Source organism: Hydra viridissima, unplaced genomic scaffold, assembly GCF_058129835.1.
Source record: "Hydra viridissima isolate aposymbiotic clone 2 unplaced genomic scaffold, HvirCarnegie_v1 scaffold_10, whole genome shotgun sequence".
Taxonomy (NCBI): domain Eukaryota; kingdom Metazoa; phylum Cnidaria; class Hydrozoa; order Anthoathecata; family Hydridae; genus Hydra; species Hydra viridissima.
In genome coordinates this window covers 5,383,770-5,402,199 of record NW_028324309.1, presented here as the reverse complement: position 1 = coordinate 5,402,199, position 18,430 = coordinate 5,383,770, and the positions used below count along the sequence as shown (strand labels likewise).

Here is an 18,430-nt window from a genome sequence, read left to right as displayed (position 1 = left end):
TTTGATAGTTTTTCCTTAAAAACCAGAATGAAGAAAAGGATTCTATCAAAGAAATTATTATTATTTTACTGGAATTCTTCAACTGAATTTATCCTTTAATAATAAAAGCAGAATTGTTTGCTAAAGAATTCCCATTATTCACATAGATTTTGTATTGCCAGTTTGATTTATATAAATGACGTAAGCAGGAAAAGAATTTTAAATTAACGTTTAATGAGCGTTTCGAAGATCTTTAACACAAGCGAAGATTCATATCGAAAAATTTGAAAATAGCACATCTTTAAAAAAATGTCTTATAATGTCTGTTTAAGTATCAGAAAAATCCACAATAAATATTTGTTTCTTTAAAAAATTCTCCGACAAACATACGTTTAAAAAAATACCATAAATGCCGATAGTTCCCGGAAACATGTTAAACAAGCAAGGAAAAAACTTTGAATTTCATAAAAAATTTAAAAACTACCATTAGACTAATAAAAGAAAAACACTATATAGCTATCAACATAATTCTTACTTTGGGTAGTTCATTTTTATTGCTATTTTGAATAAATACCGATCATATGTATAGCTTATAAAAAAAATATATATCATTGTAAAAAAAAAAAAAAAAAAAAAAAATAAGGCCGTTGCTTCTCTCTGATCATCAAATTATAGAGATTTTATTTTCACGAAATCAATATATATCAAAGTTGAAAAATTTAACTGCCACTGCTTGTGTCGTTTTCCTTGATTTCGCAATTTTTAAATGTTTTAATAAAAAGTTTCTTTTTATTAAATAATTGACTGATTATATTTGGTGATTAGTTGATGAGAAAAATCCAGTTGGATGAAAAATACGTTCAATAAAAAACAATTAATTCTGACGAGAAAAATTCATGCAGTGGCGTAAGAACCTTTGATATTCTAAATGATGATCACGCGACATTCTTTTTTGCACGCTTTCAGCTGATCATATAAACTTATGATTTTACAATTTAGTACAAAACAAGTATAACTTTACCTGTACAACTGAATAAATATCAAATAAATCCCTTCTATAAATTCTGCTTCTCAATATCGCTCAGGTTAAAATGGTTTGGCTAAAAAATTGGTTCACTATGAATGCTAAAATGCAAATAGGTGTAAATAGATAGATACAATATATATATATATATATATATATATATATATATATATATATATATATATATATATATATATATATATATATATATATATATATATATACATACGCGTCTTTATCTTTTTAGTTTATAAAAAATGTATTTTTTGGTGCTTTTGTTGTTTACCTATCTAAGCAAAGGTTCAGCTTCACCGTATTGCAATGCTGAATGGTGTAATCCAGGTCATGAGCCCTATCCTAATATTGTTTCAACAATGACAGGTTACAATATTCTTCAGGGAAATCCATTTACTTCAGCTTATATCACTGACCCAGGTTTCTCAACAGGTTACATTTTTGTGCCGACTTACAAAACGTCTGGAGACAAATATGCGCTTCATGGTGGAGTTACAGTGCGACAGGCATTAAAATTTTTTCGTCACATTTCCTTTAAATAAATTAGCAAAACGTGGTTCACTTTTATTACTTTTTATTGTTTATTGCTGTGTAGATATAATGTTTGATTAAATTTTATATATTACTTTGAAATTCTATTTTAGTCCGTTCAGTGTAGTCTGTCGTCAAGTTCGGACACTATAACAACTGTTGATAATTATGTTAAGAAGATTGGATCAAAATCTTCCCAGGGAACAACCTTTACTTCAAACCTTCAGTACGAGGTTAGTGCTGAACTTAAAGGAGTGGGAGTAAAAACGACAGTTCCCCCTCTGGTTGATGCTGCTTTCTCATCGAGCAGCGAATACAAAAATAATGAAGCTTTTTTTAGCCAAAAAAGAGGTAGAGATTTATACACAATGTCTATACGTAGAAATTTACCTGTCAAGATCTAGCATAAATAATTTAAAGTTAGCTCAAAATATTATAAATAAATGCTGCTTAGTAATAAATATATTATTAGTATCATAAATGTATGTTTTATAAGTTCCAAAAATACTTAAGTAACTTTATTTTTTCTTTATCCGTTTTGTAGGTGTTTTGACTTTACGAGACGCAACTTGCGCTACATATACCGTCCGTATAAGTCCTTTTGATCCACCACCATTTAGTGATGGCTTCGTTTATTCCCTGATACGTTTAAATAACACTTTGGAAGCTAATCGGCAGTCGGTTCTTAACGACTTCATTCGAGAGTTCGGAACACATTTCCTTCAGCAGGTAAAACTTCCCGAAAACTAGCAACAAAAGTTCGCTTCAAAAGTTTTTATTTATATATGTTTTTACGTGTTTTTATGTTTACACAATTTGAAAAAATAAATTTATAGCTTAATTTATATTAACTTATTCCCTATTTTTTAATGATGAACCGAAATGCAAATTGCTATTATGATAAATAGACAACAATGGGTGCACGAACAGCTATTGTACGACGATACTCTGCAGATGAATTTAAACGAAGTACAGATGACCAAATCCAAAAATGCAACGAAGATCGTCTTAAATTAACAATAGCAGGAGTAGGTATTGGTAAAACATCACAGAGTTGTAACGACATAGCTAACTCAGCAAACAGTAATTCAGTAGAAGGATTTGAAAGAGAGTCTGTAACATCTTACGGTTCTAAGCCAGCAGCTGATCTTGTTTCGTGGTCGCAGCAAAAGTTCGAGTCTCCCTCACCAATTAAGATGGAACTGAGTTCAATACTAAATCTATTCACCGCAACGCACATGAAGAATCACCCAACCATTGATTACAAAAACATCTTGAAATGGTTAGGGCCTTTGTACTATGATTATTGTGAGAGAAATAAAGCTGAGCTTGGCATTAAAACTTGCAACCCACAAACAAAGAATAGTTGCGGATGGAATGACAACTGCATACCCAGACAACAAGTTTGCAATAACAATCCCAACAACATCGGATTTACTTGTTGCACTCCTAAATGTCAAAACCTTCCTTGTAAAAATGGAGGAACCTGCCAAGATATTACTGACCATTCATGCACTTTCCGATGTACTTGTCGCAATGGTTGGCAAGGACAGACGTGCGAAGAAAAAGTTGTCGTTCACGACATTTTGAAAGGAGAAATCGAACACCAAATGATATTACATAGTGGAAGAAGCAACGATGATTTCAGAAATATATTGCATCAGTATTTATCCCAACTTTACCCAAATTATTACTTCACAGTAAATGCCTACAACGAGGTCAGCGGTTTTGACACTCATGCAGTTATGGGTAATTACGTTTACTTTTTTAGACAACATAGGCGAAACCTTGTTGTCGGATGGGCGAAAAAATCATCAAATTTTCCAACAACAGAAAAGTTTAATGAAATAGCTGGTGCTGTTCTTCGCTCTGTTACTAACTATGTAAGAATTCAATCTATATTTTAGTATTAAAACTCACATTTTTTTCAAAATCAAAATAAACTTATTACACACACAACACACACACACACACACACACACACACACACACACACACACACACACACACACACACACACACACACACACACACATATATATGCACCAAACAAATATGAACGCATAAAAAAATATCTGAGTTACTTTCATAAAATTTTACTTTTTTGTAATTTTTGCTCTACAGCAAGATAACCGCAGCATGTTGCTTAAAGATAACTTTTGTATCAAAATGATGATGTAATTATAATATACAAAAGTTTTCATAAAGTTAATGACATTAAAAAGATGATAAATTTATTACATTGCAATATATGCAATTTTTTTTCCAGAACAAAGATGCAAAAGCTAGCATGGAAAGAGCATGGGGTGTTGCAACGTCTTATGGCTATCCAATCGTAATGGTGCACGTCGTAAGATTCGGCTGTGGTCTTCGTTCTAATTATAACGGGTTCACGTCCTTCCAAAATTTTAAAGTTGGTAGAGATGAGTCAAGTGTTGTTGTTATGTTTGGAAATATTTAAGAACTATTTGCAAAAAACAATCCTGCTCAATATATTCTTTGTAGATGAGAGAACATCAGTTAATATAAAATTGTCCTTAAATTAATTTTTTGTTTTGTTTGCTTTTTAAACGAGTTAGCGAGATAAAACTCGCTTGCTAAGCCAATCATCATACCAATCATCTAGGTTTTATGACCAGATATTATTCTTCTACATAAAACAAATATCATTGTAAAGTATAGTTGAATTACTTATCAAAAAAAGATGTTTCATTTTTCCCCCGCATGCTAAAGATAATATAACTAAGGATCATACCAGCATTGACTAAGCCAAGTCTTCTACATAACACAAGTCATTTAAATAATAAGTCAAAAAGAAATGTGATACCATAAGTTGTGAACATGATAAAGTAATTTTCTTAAAAATACTGACGAACATGATAAAGTAATTTTCTTAAAAGTTATTGGATTTTTTGAAAATAATGTAAAAATCACCTAAGATATAAAATTAAAAATACAGTCAGTAAACATCTAGTCAACTTATTAATGCTGATTAGCAGACATCTTGTGTCATAGGTTTTATAGTCAGTTAAACATGCTTTTTAAACAGTTGAATGAGAACGTGATCCATTTTATCAGACCAAAATATTTCAGGGTGTAGATGGAGCTTATGAAAGTATGCTATCATTATGGTAAATGATTTGATTGCAACTTCATTGTAAAGATACCCGTCTGCAGTGATCATCAACTATTGATTTTATCTTATGATACAAAGTTATAAATATAAGAGTGTTGGTGAGAAAATCAGGCCTTGCAAAAAAAGTTTAGATTATCATCTGGTTTTTATCAGCTCAGAAAAGTTGCGATCAGGAGAAAGAAAAAACAAGAATTAAGTAAAAACTAAAAGATTAAGAGTTCCATCAAACAACTCATGTAATTTTAAAATGGCGCGAAAGTTGTGTAAAACCAACTGCTCCGTTTGCTGATAACTAGGGAAGTGATTTTAAAGACATTTTCCATTCATGGAAAAAAATATTCAGAAGATTCGTCGAGTAATTTTTCATTAAAAGTTAAAAAAAAAAAAAAATGAGTGCATTATTAAACTATGACCACTGTAACAAACAAGAATACAGTGATCATAGTTTACTAACACACTCATTTTTTTAAAAAGAAACTTTTATTAATTTATATATACTTTAACTAGAATTTAATTCGTTGATACTTTTTTTTACAATTTAAAAAAAAAAAAAAAGCATCTCTATGGCTACTAATACTCAATGCTGAAAAATAATAGGATATACAAGCTCAATATTGTGAATTAGATACAAAAAAGCTATAATAAAAAAATATTTTTTTAAATTGAATTTTCACCGGCAGATGTACGGCACCATTTTTTCACAAGATTTTTTGTAATTTTTGAGTTGAAATGTTTTTTATTGTCATCATCCAAGGTCCAGAAGTCATCAATTATTACTTGACGCTCAATCTCAGGTATATTGGTAGAGCTTTTGAACTTACAATTTCAGCAATTTTTTAGTGTTACAATAGATTTTTCTGGCACTTCTTTTCCTTTTGATTTGTTATAAGCATTACCCGATTGACGTTTTTTTACTTATATTTTGCTTCCAAGTACTCGCTTCCAAGATACCCCACCATGAGGTGACCCCTACAAGAAGCCGTAACAACAATCGGCTCTAAAGATATAAATCTTAACTTAAAATTGTCCATTTTCTTTTTTATTTGATTATTCAGGAAGCATAAGCAAGAAATTGTTTTTTAAGTTTTGGAAAACTTGGGAAATCAGAATCCGGCTGTTGCTAGGTTCACTTCGATTAGAACCTAGCAACAGCCGGATTCTGATTTTCCCAATTTGTATTTAATTAAATGTTTCTTAAACGATCACGACAGATTATCATTATTCATCACATCGTAATCTTTATCATCTCATTGTAATCTTTGAATTAAGTCAAGAAATTATCTCCGTTTTGATTTAGAGTAGATTCCATTTCTTGATCGATATTTCAGTTGTCATTTTGAAAACATCAAAACCAATAAAATAGTAGGGATGGTTGATCGGAGATTAAATAATATTTTCAAATTTTTATTAAGCAGATAGGAGAATGCAATGTGGCATGCAACACCGTGTTAAAAGCTTTGTATAATTTATTATAACTAATTATAATTAAAATAAACAACATAATGCTAAATTATTCAAAAATACACTTAATCGCAATATCAACGCACCACTTATACATTTCGATTAATTTTAATTGTCGTCAATATTATCATATATTTTGACAAACATATTAAGAATGGTACATATGAACACAATTATTTCCATGATAATAATAAAACTGACTTTGAGGATGGTGAAAAAAAATTTAAAACCGAAAATATGGTTCGTTTAACAAAATAAAGTAAAATCATTATTATTATGCGCATTATTACAGCTTAAATTGAAACATTTTTGACTTATCAGTAAATAGTGTTACCACCTCTTGATGTTATTACAGCCTGACAGCGTCGTGGCATACTTTCAATTAGAGATGTAATCGTTTCTTGAGGGATATCTTCCCACACGCTGATATAACTTTATCGCAGCTCGTCTAGGCTGTTAGGTGGTGGATGTTGGCTTCTAACACGGCGTCCCATTACGTTCCAAAGATGCTCTATTGGACTTATATCTGGACTGCAAACTGGCCACTCCAAAACTTGAAGATTTACATTGTTTAAGTATTCAGTGACAAGTTGTCCCATATGTGGTCTAGCATTATCCTGCATAAGAAGGAATCCATCTTCAATGTACGGTGCAAAAGGTAACACAAAAGGATCTAAAATGTCTGCTATTTATCGTTGACAAGTCAGACGTCCACCATCAACAACAAAAAGCTAAGTGCAAGCTGTTAAAGATATTCCGCCCCATACCATCAATGAGACACCTCCATATAAAGGGGTTTCTTGAACGTTACAAGCAAAACATCTTTCATTCGGTTTTTTGTACACTCTTGGGCGGCAATCAGAAAGTTATGGCAAAACCTTGACTCATCTGTAAATAAGACCTGTCCCCAATCTTGTATTTCCCAATTCATATGCCTCCTTGCAAAAGCCAGTCTCCCATCCAACATAAGACAATTTTAAGACGTGTTTCACTCATCTTTAAGTCGTCTAGATGTCATAAAGTTGTCTTAAAGACGTCTTATGTTGGGTGGGCTGTTTCTTTGGTGGTCTAGAGACAATCTAGGACCAGTAGCTGCGGTGAGGTGGAAGATTTTAAGCACAAAGTCTTCTTCTTACGGTATCTTGACTAACAGCAGGTCTATGAACCTCAGCAAGTTGTATTTGGAGACTTCGTACAGTAGAGAACTTTCTTTTCGAAACATCAAAAATTGTTCCTCCATGGCATTGGTAGCTCGTGGTCTGCCTTGGCCAAGTCTTATAGTGTAATAATTGGTCTCTAAAAATTTTGTAGAACCCTACCGATTGTTCTATGAGACACTCCAATCTTCTACAAAGCTCACGATTTGTCAATCCTTTATTGGACAAAGTAAGAATTGCAATAAATTCATCACGACTTAAATTGCAATAAATTCATGACGACTTAAATACTTCTTTCGATGAAGACTTCTATCAAGTAGAACACTTCTCATTTGAAAAGAAAACTTTGGCAAATGCAAATCATGTTGATGAAAACTTCTGGTTTATCCAGCTACAAGAGCAAAAGGGCAGACAATATTTACTATTTTTTTCATTTGAAGGAAAGATGTAGAAATAACTGCCAGATCTAACTATTGAGCAAGCAACATACAGTAGTCCATGTGAGAAGCATAGAGCTTCCAGGTTGGTTCCTGCAACCTTAAGTGACTTGCCTTGGGCCTTGTTTATTCTCATGGCAAATGACAACCCATTTGCATACCCAGACAACAGGTTTGCAACAACAATGTTTCACTTGTTGCACCCCTTAAATGTCATAATCTTCCTTGTAAAAACGGAGGAACCTGTGAAGATATAACTGACCATTTCTGCACTTTCCAATTTTTTTGCAAAAATGATTGGCAAGGCCAAAAGTGCGACGGAAAAGCTGTTACTTTTGACATTTTGAAAAGTGAAATTGAACACCAAATGATGCTGCATAGTGAAAGAAGCAACGATAATTTCAGAAATATGTTGCATCAGTACTTATCCCAACATTACTCATATTAAAACTTCACAGTAAAGGCCTACAATTTGTCAGAGGTTTTGACACTCATGCAGTTACAGGTAATTACATTCACTTTTATAGACAACTCAGGCGGAATATTGTTGTCTGATAGGCGAAGAAATCATCAAACTTTTCAACAACAGAAAAGTTTAATGAAATAGCTGATGCTGTTCTTCGCTCTGTTACGAACTATGTAAGTATTCAATAAAAGATTTCTCTCTGCAAAAGCCTGACTTTTTTAAAATAAAACATCAGTTCTATTTGCATATCGGATTATTCTCAATGTACCAAACACACATTGCAGAGTGCATAAAAAATACCTAATTAACTTTCATAATATTTTTCAAAAAAATTCTAATAACTATTAACTTCTGTAAAACAATTTCAAAATCTGAAAATGTTTATTCAGTGATTTGTTGTTGTGCTATATGGTTGCCTACTACAGCATGTTGTATAAAGACAACTTTTGTATTGTAATGGCGATGGAATTTTAACAATAGGTTTTGCTTTGTTTTTTAAAAAAGTTTTAATTAATTTTAGGACACTTAAAAAAATACCAAGTTTTTTACATTATAATATATGCAAATATTTTTATCTTTTATAGAGCAACGATGCAAAATCTAACATGGAAAGAGTATGAGCTGTTGCAACGTCTTTTGGTTATCCAGTAGTTATAGTGCACGTCGTAAGATTTGGTGGTGGTCTTCGTTCAAAAAATGTCGGGTTCACGAGCTTCCAAAGTTTCAAAAATGCTAGCCATCAACCAAGTGTTGTCGTTATGTTTGAAAATATTTAAGACTTGTTATCAAAAAACAATGCCTTCAACAAATTATCTGGAGTTTACAGAGAAGAAGCAACATTAACTAAAAATAAAGTAGTATTTAAATGGGGCCTGTTTTTTAAAATTGGTAAGCGAGAGAAAAATGCCATGTTTAACCTATTATTATATCAGCCATCTATGTTTTCTAGCAAGATACCATATTTCTATATTTAAATTTGTTGAAACAATTAATACCACATACTAAAATTGAATTACTTATCAAAAAAAGATGTGACTCATTATACCCCTAATATCCTAAACATAATACAACTAGATCATATCAACATTCACTAAGTCCTTTGAATGTCATAGTCATTTAAATGATAAATTAAAAAGTTATCAGATACCACATGTTGTTAAGTTTATAAAGTAAATTTCAATAAAATTCAGTTAAGATAGTCATCTTATAAACATAATGTAAAAATCACTCAAGACATAAAGTTAAAAAGATAGTCAGTTTAAGTGTGAGTTTAAGTGTAAACAATAACCACTGAAACTAACAAGGTTACCAGTTTAATCAGTTGCTACTGATTTCATAAAAAACTAAAATGTAAATACGCTAAACTTTTATTGATATCAGTATACTTTTCTAACTAGAATTTAATTCGTGGATACTTACTTTATTATCAATTCTAAAAAAAAAGTATAATACCAAAACTACAGCAAAAAAAGGAAGAGAGAAGAAAAGCTTACATCATTAAATACTCAGTTTCTTTATCTGATATATATGTGATATCTTCGTTGTTTAAGAAAAATGAAAATAGTAAAAAAAATATCATCAAATAAATAAAAATTATTATGAAATATATATTTACAGTACATAGTACTTTTTGGAAACTTAAAATTAAACATGAGGTGAAGTTTGATTGAGTTTTTCTCACTTTTAGATAATATTGTGATGAGGGAGAATTAAGTTAAAAACAACGATTATGAAATGACATTTATTTACTTGACAGGTGAAAAACTTTTTTTACCTGTCAAGTAAATAAATGATAAACAGGTATAATTTTTGGATAAACAAGAAGTTTTATAAATGAGCAAAGAAGATAAAAAAGAGAAATTTTTGATAAACAGAAGAATTAAAGAGTTAAACAGAAATAAGGAAAAGTATTGATTGAAGAAAAGTAAGATGAAGTTTGGCCAATTCTAATAAAGAAAGAAGAAATATTCGTTTAAAGAAGAAGAAAAAAATGGGATTAATTGATAAAGATAGTGTCGGACACTAGAAGGAGAGTAAAAAATTGTTATTTGCTAGTTTTTTTAACGTAATGAATAAAAGAGTGCTGATCACCATAGCACATTAATAGAACAATGTATTAAGAATAATCGTATAATAAAAAGTTTACGGAGGACGAAAAACATATTTTTAATCCTTTAAAAATTAACCCTTGTCCTTTCCATCCAAACAGTCCCAAAACCCTCAACCTCAACCCCAACCTCCGCTTTCCTTTCATTTAATACTGGAACACATCCCTCCTTTATCGTCCTAATACTTCCTTTACCTTAGTAACAACAACAAATAAATAAACATTTTTATGAAATAATTGCCCAAACATTATTACTGCCCCGGTTGCACATCTAGTATTTTGAATTGCATAACGAATTGCCAATACTTTAAAAATAAAACTCTGTTTTAAAAAATTTTTTTTAAAAATCACTGCTTCGCCATGTTTAATATTTTTGATGCCCTGGGTAAAAAGTATTTTTCACATTTTCCTCCCATGGTGTGAAATCACAGTGTCCCACCCTTTGAGATTTTTACACCATGACATCACACGTACTACCCAATTTATAAAATTCTTATTATTTGAAATATGGATATATTGCAAGTTACCCAACTAAAGTACTGCTAAAAATTTAACCAACGGTTAAAAAAGAGGTCTGGGCTTTAAATTATTGCTTTGCTACATAAGCCATGAATTTATTAAATGTATTTATCAAATGAAAGTTCTTGACACATATTCAAATAAAATATATATGCTTACATATATTTACAAGATCTGATTGGCTTTTAAGCAATACTTTTCTCTGCTAATTTTTTCCAACTGTAGTTGAAGTTACTAGTATTTTTGTTGTAATTAATTTTTCAACTATAAAATGTCAACACCTTGTATTGAGCTGTAGGAGCGTTGGATAAATGAGGTTGGTTGGGTAAATGAACTTTTTTTTATTGCATTTAGTCTTTTAAACGCATATAAGTAGCTCCGAGATGATCTACAATAGCATACATCTTAGATTATACATTTTTCTTAGTTAATATTTTTGTTATTTACATCGATTGTCTTTTTTTAGGTGGCAAATCGTTTATCATTTGATTTGAATTTCAAAAGGATTTAAGTTTCAAATAAAAGATCGAGGGATGCATAAGTCCATTAATTATAATAAATTTTCTAAGAGGGATAACTCCTTTAAGTTCTAGACAAGGTAGGAAATGTTTTCAGACTGGAGTGGTGAGTAAGGTATTGTCATAAATGTATACTATGGTACAAATACATATAAAATGTAAACATGAGTTTATCTAATGTGTATTATCCGACTTTACTTGGCTTATATATAAATCGATATCGGATAGTCAGTTTTCGTTCATTTTAATTTTTTAATTAAAAATAGTACATTATAATAAAAATAGTTAATGATGAAAAAAAAAAAAAAAATACTACATGATAAAAAATTACTACATGATAAAAAAAAACACTGCATGATAAGACTATTTTCAATAAGAAAATTTAATCAAAGAAGCTTTTTCTTTTAAAATTTGGCACGACCACGAACATGCAAAATACTTCAAAAAATAAGTCAAAAACTTATTAAATCTAAACTTTGGTGTTTTTGTATCCATAAAATAAAATCGACGATGAAAGCTGATTAAACAGTAGGATTTCATTGAAACTTTTACCAGCACTTTTTTATTTACACATCTGTAAAAAAGAATTTTAAAAAGTAAGAAAATCTTGCATTTTTTGATGACATTTACTAATTTGCTTCAGGTTCTTTAAATTTTTCATCTTACCGTTAAAATTTTTTTATCTTTTTTGGTGATTTTCGTTTTGCAGTTTCACGTTTCGCCGTTTTACACAAAATTTCCCAAAATCTACCGAATAGCATAAACATATGCAATAAAAATATGACCGTATAAAATAAACTTATGACCGTATAAAATTTAAGATATTAGGAATATAATTAACAAGCTAAGACAAAATTTCAGTAAACTAAAAGAATAGATTAAAATTACAAGCAAAACTCTTTATCATGTGTTTTTATTATATTAGGAACTGTTAAAAAAAGCATTCAAACTTCTCATACTAGAATAAGGGGAGTATCATATTCACATTAAATCTCAATGAGGTTTGTAAAAACATCTCTACTAATCAGCTATATATCCTGAATAATTTGGATGATGAAAACAGAAATCCTGAATAAGCCTCTTCATCTCGTTTATCGTGTGGATTGTTAGTCCCATTTAAAAAGCTTAATATTACGATTTAAAATTTTTTTACGACAAAATGCGTAACGGTATAACGAAAAATCATCAAGTTAAGGAATTTAAGAGAGCAAAACGAGAAATGGCAAAAGGTGAAAGATAATCAATAATACGAAGTCTATTTTTTTGCTAATAGTTCCCAAACATGTGTCAGTCTTTACAACTGTATTTAATCAAGCAGCCTAAACATTGGCTGATTCTCGCTAAATAACTTTTTTTCTTAAAGCAGCAAGAAGTAAAGGCGTTTTTATAGAAAAGGTTTATTCAGTTGCAGGTAAACAAACACACCTACGTATTTATTTTAAAATATTTATATAAATTAAGAGTAAAAGTGCTATCTTTAATAGAAATAACGATAATTGATAATAATGTTAAGGATAGTGATGATACTGATGATGATGATCATAATCATAATCATGATCATATAATCATGATGAAGATCATGATTATGATTATAATGATGATTATTGTGATGATGATTATGATTATCATGATAATGACAATCATCATGATTAAAAGAAGAATGTAAGAAGAAGCCAGAGAGGTTGTGCAAGCATGAGATTTTTGATTATCTATAAACTTGTTTTATTTAGATAAAACTAACAGAGATGTTCACTTTACTGCTAATCCTAGTTCACTATATAAGTGTTGTTGCAGCTTCACCATATTGCAAAGCTGAGTGGTGTAATCCTAATCACGAGCCCTATCCTAACATTGGTTCCATAATGACGGGTTATAACATTCTTCTAGGAAATCCGTTTACCTCAAGTGCTCTTCATGACCCCGGATTCTCCACCGGCTACATTTTTGTTCCCACTTATAAAACATCTTCAGGAGCTTATGCACTTCACGGGGGAGTTACAGTACGCCAGGTAAAAATTATTTTAGATGAAAAGGACTTTTATCATATCCAGTACATTCGTAAATTTATCAAAGTGACACAATTAAAACAGTTTCATTGTAATTGTAGTGCAAAGTGTAAAGCTAAAACTCCTACGATTTTGAAAATACAATAGTAAAATACTTTGAAAAGTTTTTAACTTTGAATCTTACTCATGTGTTTCATCAAAAATGTCTTTTTTAAAATTTTTAAATTAGGGAGTTCAATGTAGTCTAACATCAAGTTCAGATATTATAACTACTGTCGACGACTACGCAAAAAAAATTGGCTCAAAATCTTCCCATGGCACAAGTTTTACTTCAAATCTTCAGTTTGAAGTCAGTGCAGAACTTAAAGGTGTTGGAGTCAAAACAACAATTCCACCTCTAATAGAATCTGCTTTTTCATTGAGCAAGGAATATAAAGACAATGAAATTTTCTTCATTCAAAAAAGAGGTTAGTAACTTTGCTATTGAAACATAAAAATGATTTTAGTGGTGAGAACGTTAAAAAAGTTACTTTACATAACTAACGTTGAAATCTTTGCAGCAAAACCTAAATAACTATATTTTTTCAGGAGTTTTGACTGTACATGATGCAACGTGCGCAACATACACTGTCCGAATAAGTTCTTTCGACCCACCTCCATTTGCTGATGGTTTTGTGAATGGCTTGATTCGGTTGAACAATACCATTGAATCAAAGAGAGAAGTTGAAGCCAACGACTTTATTAGAGAATTTGGCACACATTATCTTTTACAGGTAATAAGTGTTTGTGGTCTATAATATTTTTAGAAAAACATGCAAAAATATCGTTAGACAAAATAAATGGCAACTATGACAAAGTTTTTATAATGGTAACTACGATACCTATATTTTAGACAACAATGGGAGCAAGGACAGCGGTTACTCGACGTTATTCCCAAGATGAGTTTAAAAAAAGTACTGATGCCCAAATTCAAAAGTGCAACGAAGATCGTCTTAAATTGACAATTGCAGGAATTGGAAATTCTCGAACTTCTCAAAGCTGCAACGAAGTAGATAATGCAGCAAATAGTAACACCGTTAATGGCTTTGAAAGAGAGTCTGTCACATCTTATGGTTCGAAACCGGCCGCTGATCTTGTTTCCTGGTCACAGCAAAAGTTTGAGTCACCTTCACCAATAAAGATGGAATTAAGTTCTATACTAAATTTGTTTACTGCAAGTCATATGAGTAAGCACCCAAGTATTAACTTCAAGGGTATCTTAAAATGGTTTGGACCCTATTACTACAACTACTGTGAGAAAAATAAAGAGGAGCTTGGCATTAAAAGTTGCAACCCACAAACCAAAAACAGCTGCGGCTGGAATGATAACTGCATACCAAGACAACAAGTTTGCAATAACAACCCTAATAACGTTGGTTTTACTTGTTGTAATCCAAGATGTCAGCAACTTCCTTGCAAAAACGGAGGAACCTGTACTGACATCACAGACATTACTTGTACTTATAAGTGCTCTTGTCCTCGAGGTTGGCAAGGTCCGACGTGTGAAGAAAAAGTTGTTTTCGCTGATATCTTAAAGGGGGAAGTGGAACAACAAATGATGTTAAATAGTTTAAAAAGTAATGACGAGTTCCGAAACATTTTACACCGCTATTTATCAGAACTATATTCGAACTATTACTTCACAGTGAATGCTTATGATGAGGTTACTGGTTCTGACGCTCATTCAGTTATTGGAACTTACGTCCACTTTTTCAGAGTGCATAAGAGAAATCTAGTAGTTGGTTGGGCTAAAAAGAATTCTGTCTTTCCTCCTAAAGAGAAGTTCAACGAAATAACTGCTGCTGTTCTTCGTTCTGTCAACGGATATGTGAGATGATTTATATTAGAGTTAATTATAACGTGTGGCTGTAATTTTTATATTTTATTATAATTTATTATAATTTATTATAACTTATATTTTTTTACATATTTCTATATACACGCAGCACTCAATCTTTGGTTTAGAAACAAGTTCAAATGTATTATATGTAAACGCACGTATGTGTTTTCGAATCACGGACTTAATGCTTCAGCTATTCAGTAACATCACTTTTACTTTTTTTATAGAACAAGGATGCTAAAGCTAGCATGGATAAAGTATGGAGCGTAGCTAATCAGTATAAGTTCCCTCTTGTGATGGCGCACGTTGTACGATTTGGATGTGGTCTCCGCTCAAAATGGAGTGGACATACAAGTTTTGCAAACTTTACTGTTGGTAGAGATGAATCGAGTTTTTCTGTTATGTTTGGAACTCCGTAAAAACGAACAATATTTGTTTCAAATAATATATATGATTTTTTTCTTTTTGCAGTATTTCTTTAAAAGAAGTTAAAGCAATATAATTTTGGTAAATATGCAGGCCATGGTGTAACATCAAGTTGGTATATCATGTTTTCCTCTTTGTTTTTGTTATAGCGGTTACATCAGTTGTTAACGGACTTCAATAATACTAATTATGACAACAAATAATTATGACACTGAATATTAATATGGCAATGATGGTGTTCATTCAAAATCAAAGCTAATTGTCCTCCAGCAGAGTTTGTAATCTGCGATCCTCATAATCTAAACTTAGTTATAAATGACATACAATGACTGCTTTGATTTAAATTAATAACTTTTTTTACACTTTCCACTCAAGGCAAAATATACATAAAGTGATGTGACCTAACAAAGTCCTATGCCATAAGAAAGTCTTATTTTAACAAATGGTAAATTTTATATATTACAAAACAAATATTTACTTATAATTTATAACTTTTAAATAATAACTAGATATCTAGTTAAAACTAAAAAAATCATTTTCCCCAAATATTTGTTAAAATATAAAATTTATCATTTGTTACATTAGAACTTTCTTACAGCATTGGACTTTTTTAGGTCACACCATGGTACATGCTGCTAATTTGTAAATTGAATGATTTTTTTCATATCGAATGGAAAACGCTAACAAATATTGTACGAAACACAACTATTTGGGGATAACACTAATAAAAAGTAGACAAATTTAATAGAATAAATATAAGCCAGATGTAAATAACAATTGTAAAAGCAGAGAAAGTTGCACAAGACGGAATGCTCTATAAGATTGAACGACTTTTTTTGTAACCTGCATCTTTATGCTTTTTGAAACCTGCATCTTTATGCTTTTTGAAACCTGCATCTTTATGCTTTTTGAAACCTGCATCTTTATGCTTTTTGAAACCTGCATCTTTATGCTTTTAAGCCAAGTTTTCTTTTGTTTAATGTACTTGAGCATTATTTCTTAAATCTCAAAGCCAAGCTAAATATTTTGATTGCGAATGCGTGTTTTCGTAAATATGTTGTTTGGCAATACTCCCAAACCGTAGAGGTTAATTGCTGTTTTAGCCAGTTTCAAAAAGCATATAAATGCTAACTAAATAGTTCATAAAAACAGGCCATTAGTTTTTCATGTTACTTACAAATAATAGGTAAATAATAAGTTACATGAAAAACTAATGGCCTGTTTTTATGAACTATTTAGTTAGCATTTAAGGTAAGTATGGGTATTAAGGCCCCGCGGGTAATAAGGCCCACTAATCCAAAGTTAGGGAAAAAATAAATTGTGAAACTTTTTTTCGACATTAAAATATTAGAGTTATCTGGTTTTATCACTGGCAGCAAAAAAAAATCAGCATTTCTTTACCGCGCATTCGACAAAGGTGGGCCTTAATACCCACACTTACCTTATATGCTTTTTAAATAATAGTGAGAAATAAATAGTCAGTAAACCTGTCATTTCTTTCTTGTAATTCTTTCCTTAGATGAAACAATGACGAGAGAGTTTAAGCCAAAACGTAAAAAGAAAGAAAGGCATATCAGCCGAAGGAAAAGTTAAAACCAAAAAATGAAAAAAAAGATGTTTAAAGATGCTCAAATATGTTTAAAGGTGATCCTCTACGCTGGATAATTATTCGGAAATTAAGATTCTGACAAAAAAAATTCCCCAACTTTTAAAAGAAACAAAAAGTTCACCTGATTTTATATTGTCAATTAAAACTTTGTGACCAGATATTATATTAACAACTAACGTCTAAAAAGATATTTTTCAGAAGGTCTAAAAGTAAACTACAATGAAATGATATGGTCATGTTTATTTGCATTTTTTAAAACTTAGTTCTATAAATTTTATAAATAGTTTAAGATATTAATGTTAATGATTTACTTTTTTCTGGGGGTTGATTAAAAAATAATAAAAAATACACAAAGTCTTTTGAAGAAAAACCCGTTTCGTCTTGTACAACCTTCTCATATTACGACAACCTTGTCATTGTACGATTTGGTGTCGCTTAGTAAATCACATCAATAAACAATATTATCCAATTCGAGATGAATACTTAAAAGGATTTTAAAAAAGTAATATTGGAAATTATTTATTAAATTAAATGATGAAAAACCTTTATCAGATTTTGGACATTAATTATTCTCTTTACGATCTTGTTTTAAGGGAAAAATGCAAGCAGTTCCAAATCGACAAGACAAATTACAGATTTGTTACTAATTAAATATTCTCCGCCAACAACATACTCGTGTGCACTGTTTTCATTCTATAAATGACATTTCAAGATTACAGCTGTGACCGCAGATTTATCCTTCTCAAAACTAAAAATTATCAAAAATTTGTGAGAAGAAGCAGAAGAACAACTAAATAGTTTATCATTAATTTCTATTGAAAATACACGGGCTCGACAGGTGGACATTATTGAAATGATTGATGTACTTATTCAAAAACATAAGCTCGCAAAGTTGATTTTATCATACAAATAATAGAAAAGAAAAGGATGTGTAAAGTTGTGTCGACACCAAATTGTGCAATGACAAGGTTGTCGTAATATGAGAAGATTGTAATAATCGTAATCTGAGAAGATTGTACAAGACGAAACGGGTTTTACTTCAAAAGACTTTGTGTATTTAAATCATTAAAGGTTGGATAATATTTTACTGCTGGTATTGGTTTTCAATTGAACTGGTCCTAGGACCAGCGAGCTTAACGCTACGCCATTGCTCGTGTAGA

The 18,430-nt window shown here is 30.8% G+C and overlaps 2 protein-coding genes and 1 pseudogene across 2 annotated transcripts; all 3 read left to right on the top strand.

Moving 5' to 3' along the window:
- The first annotated feature begins 1,240 nt into the window (after positions 1–1,240).
- Positions 1,241–4,095, top strand: LOC149882777 (uncharacterized). Its single transcript, XM_090099784.1, has 5 exons — positions 1,241–1,524; positions 1,663–1,900; positions 2,094–2,278; positions 2,458–3,432; positions 3,819–4,095. The coding sequence occupies exons 1-5, from the start codon at positions 1,261–1,263 to the stop codon at positions 4,008–4,010; spliced, it is 1,854 nt and encodes a 617-aa protein (XP_089955910.1). The 5' UTR covers positions 1,241–1,260; the 3' UTR covers positions 4,011–4,095.
- Positions 4,096–7,874: 3,779 nt separating this feature from the next.
- Positions 7,875–9,117, top strand: LOC149882776 (uncharacterized; annotated as a pseudogene).
- A 3,829-nt stretch (positions 9,118–12,946) lies between these two features.
- Positions 12,947–15,697, top strand: LOC145195152 (uncharacterized). Its single transcript, XM_080072942.2, has 5 exons — positions 12,947–13,359; positions 13,586–13,823; positions 13,945–14,129; positions 14,249–15,223; positions 15,463–15,697. Exons 1-5 carry the CDS (start codon positions 13,096–13,098, stop codon positions 15,652–15,654), a joined length of 1,854 nt encoding a protein of 617 aa, XP_079929068.2. The 5' UTR covers positions 12,947–13,095; the 3' UTR covers positions 15,655–15,697.
- Positions 15,698–18,430: the final 2,733 nt, after the last annotated feature.

Bases quoted from the DNA above. Each gene is read 5' to 3' on its own strand.
- LOC149882777 (XM_090099784.1), top strand. From the start codon at position 1,261: ATGTATTTTTTGGTGCTTTTGTTGTTTACCTATCTAAGCAAAGGTTCA. The intron at 1,901-2,093 runs GTAGAGATTTAT...TCCGTTTTGTAG, and splicing joins TTTTTTTAGCCAAAAAAGAG to GTGTTTTGACTTTACGAGAC. The intron at 2,279-2,457 runs GTAAAACTTCCC...TATGATAAATAG, and splicing joins GAACACATTTCCTTCAGCAG to ACAACAATGGGTGCACGAAC.
- LOC145195152 (XM_080072942.2), top strand. From the start codon at position 13,096: ATGTTCACTTTACTGCTAATCCTAGTTCACTATATAAGTGTTGTTGCA. The intron at 13,360-13,585 runs GTAAAAATTATT...TTTTTAAATTAG, and splicing joins GGGGAGTTACAGTACGCCAG to GGAGTTCAATGTAGTCTAAC. The intron at 13,824-13,944 runs GTTAGTAACTTT...ATATTTTTTCAG, and splicing joins TTTCTTCATTCAAAAAAGAG to GAGTTTTGACTGTACATGAT.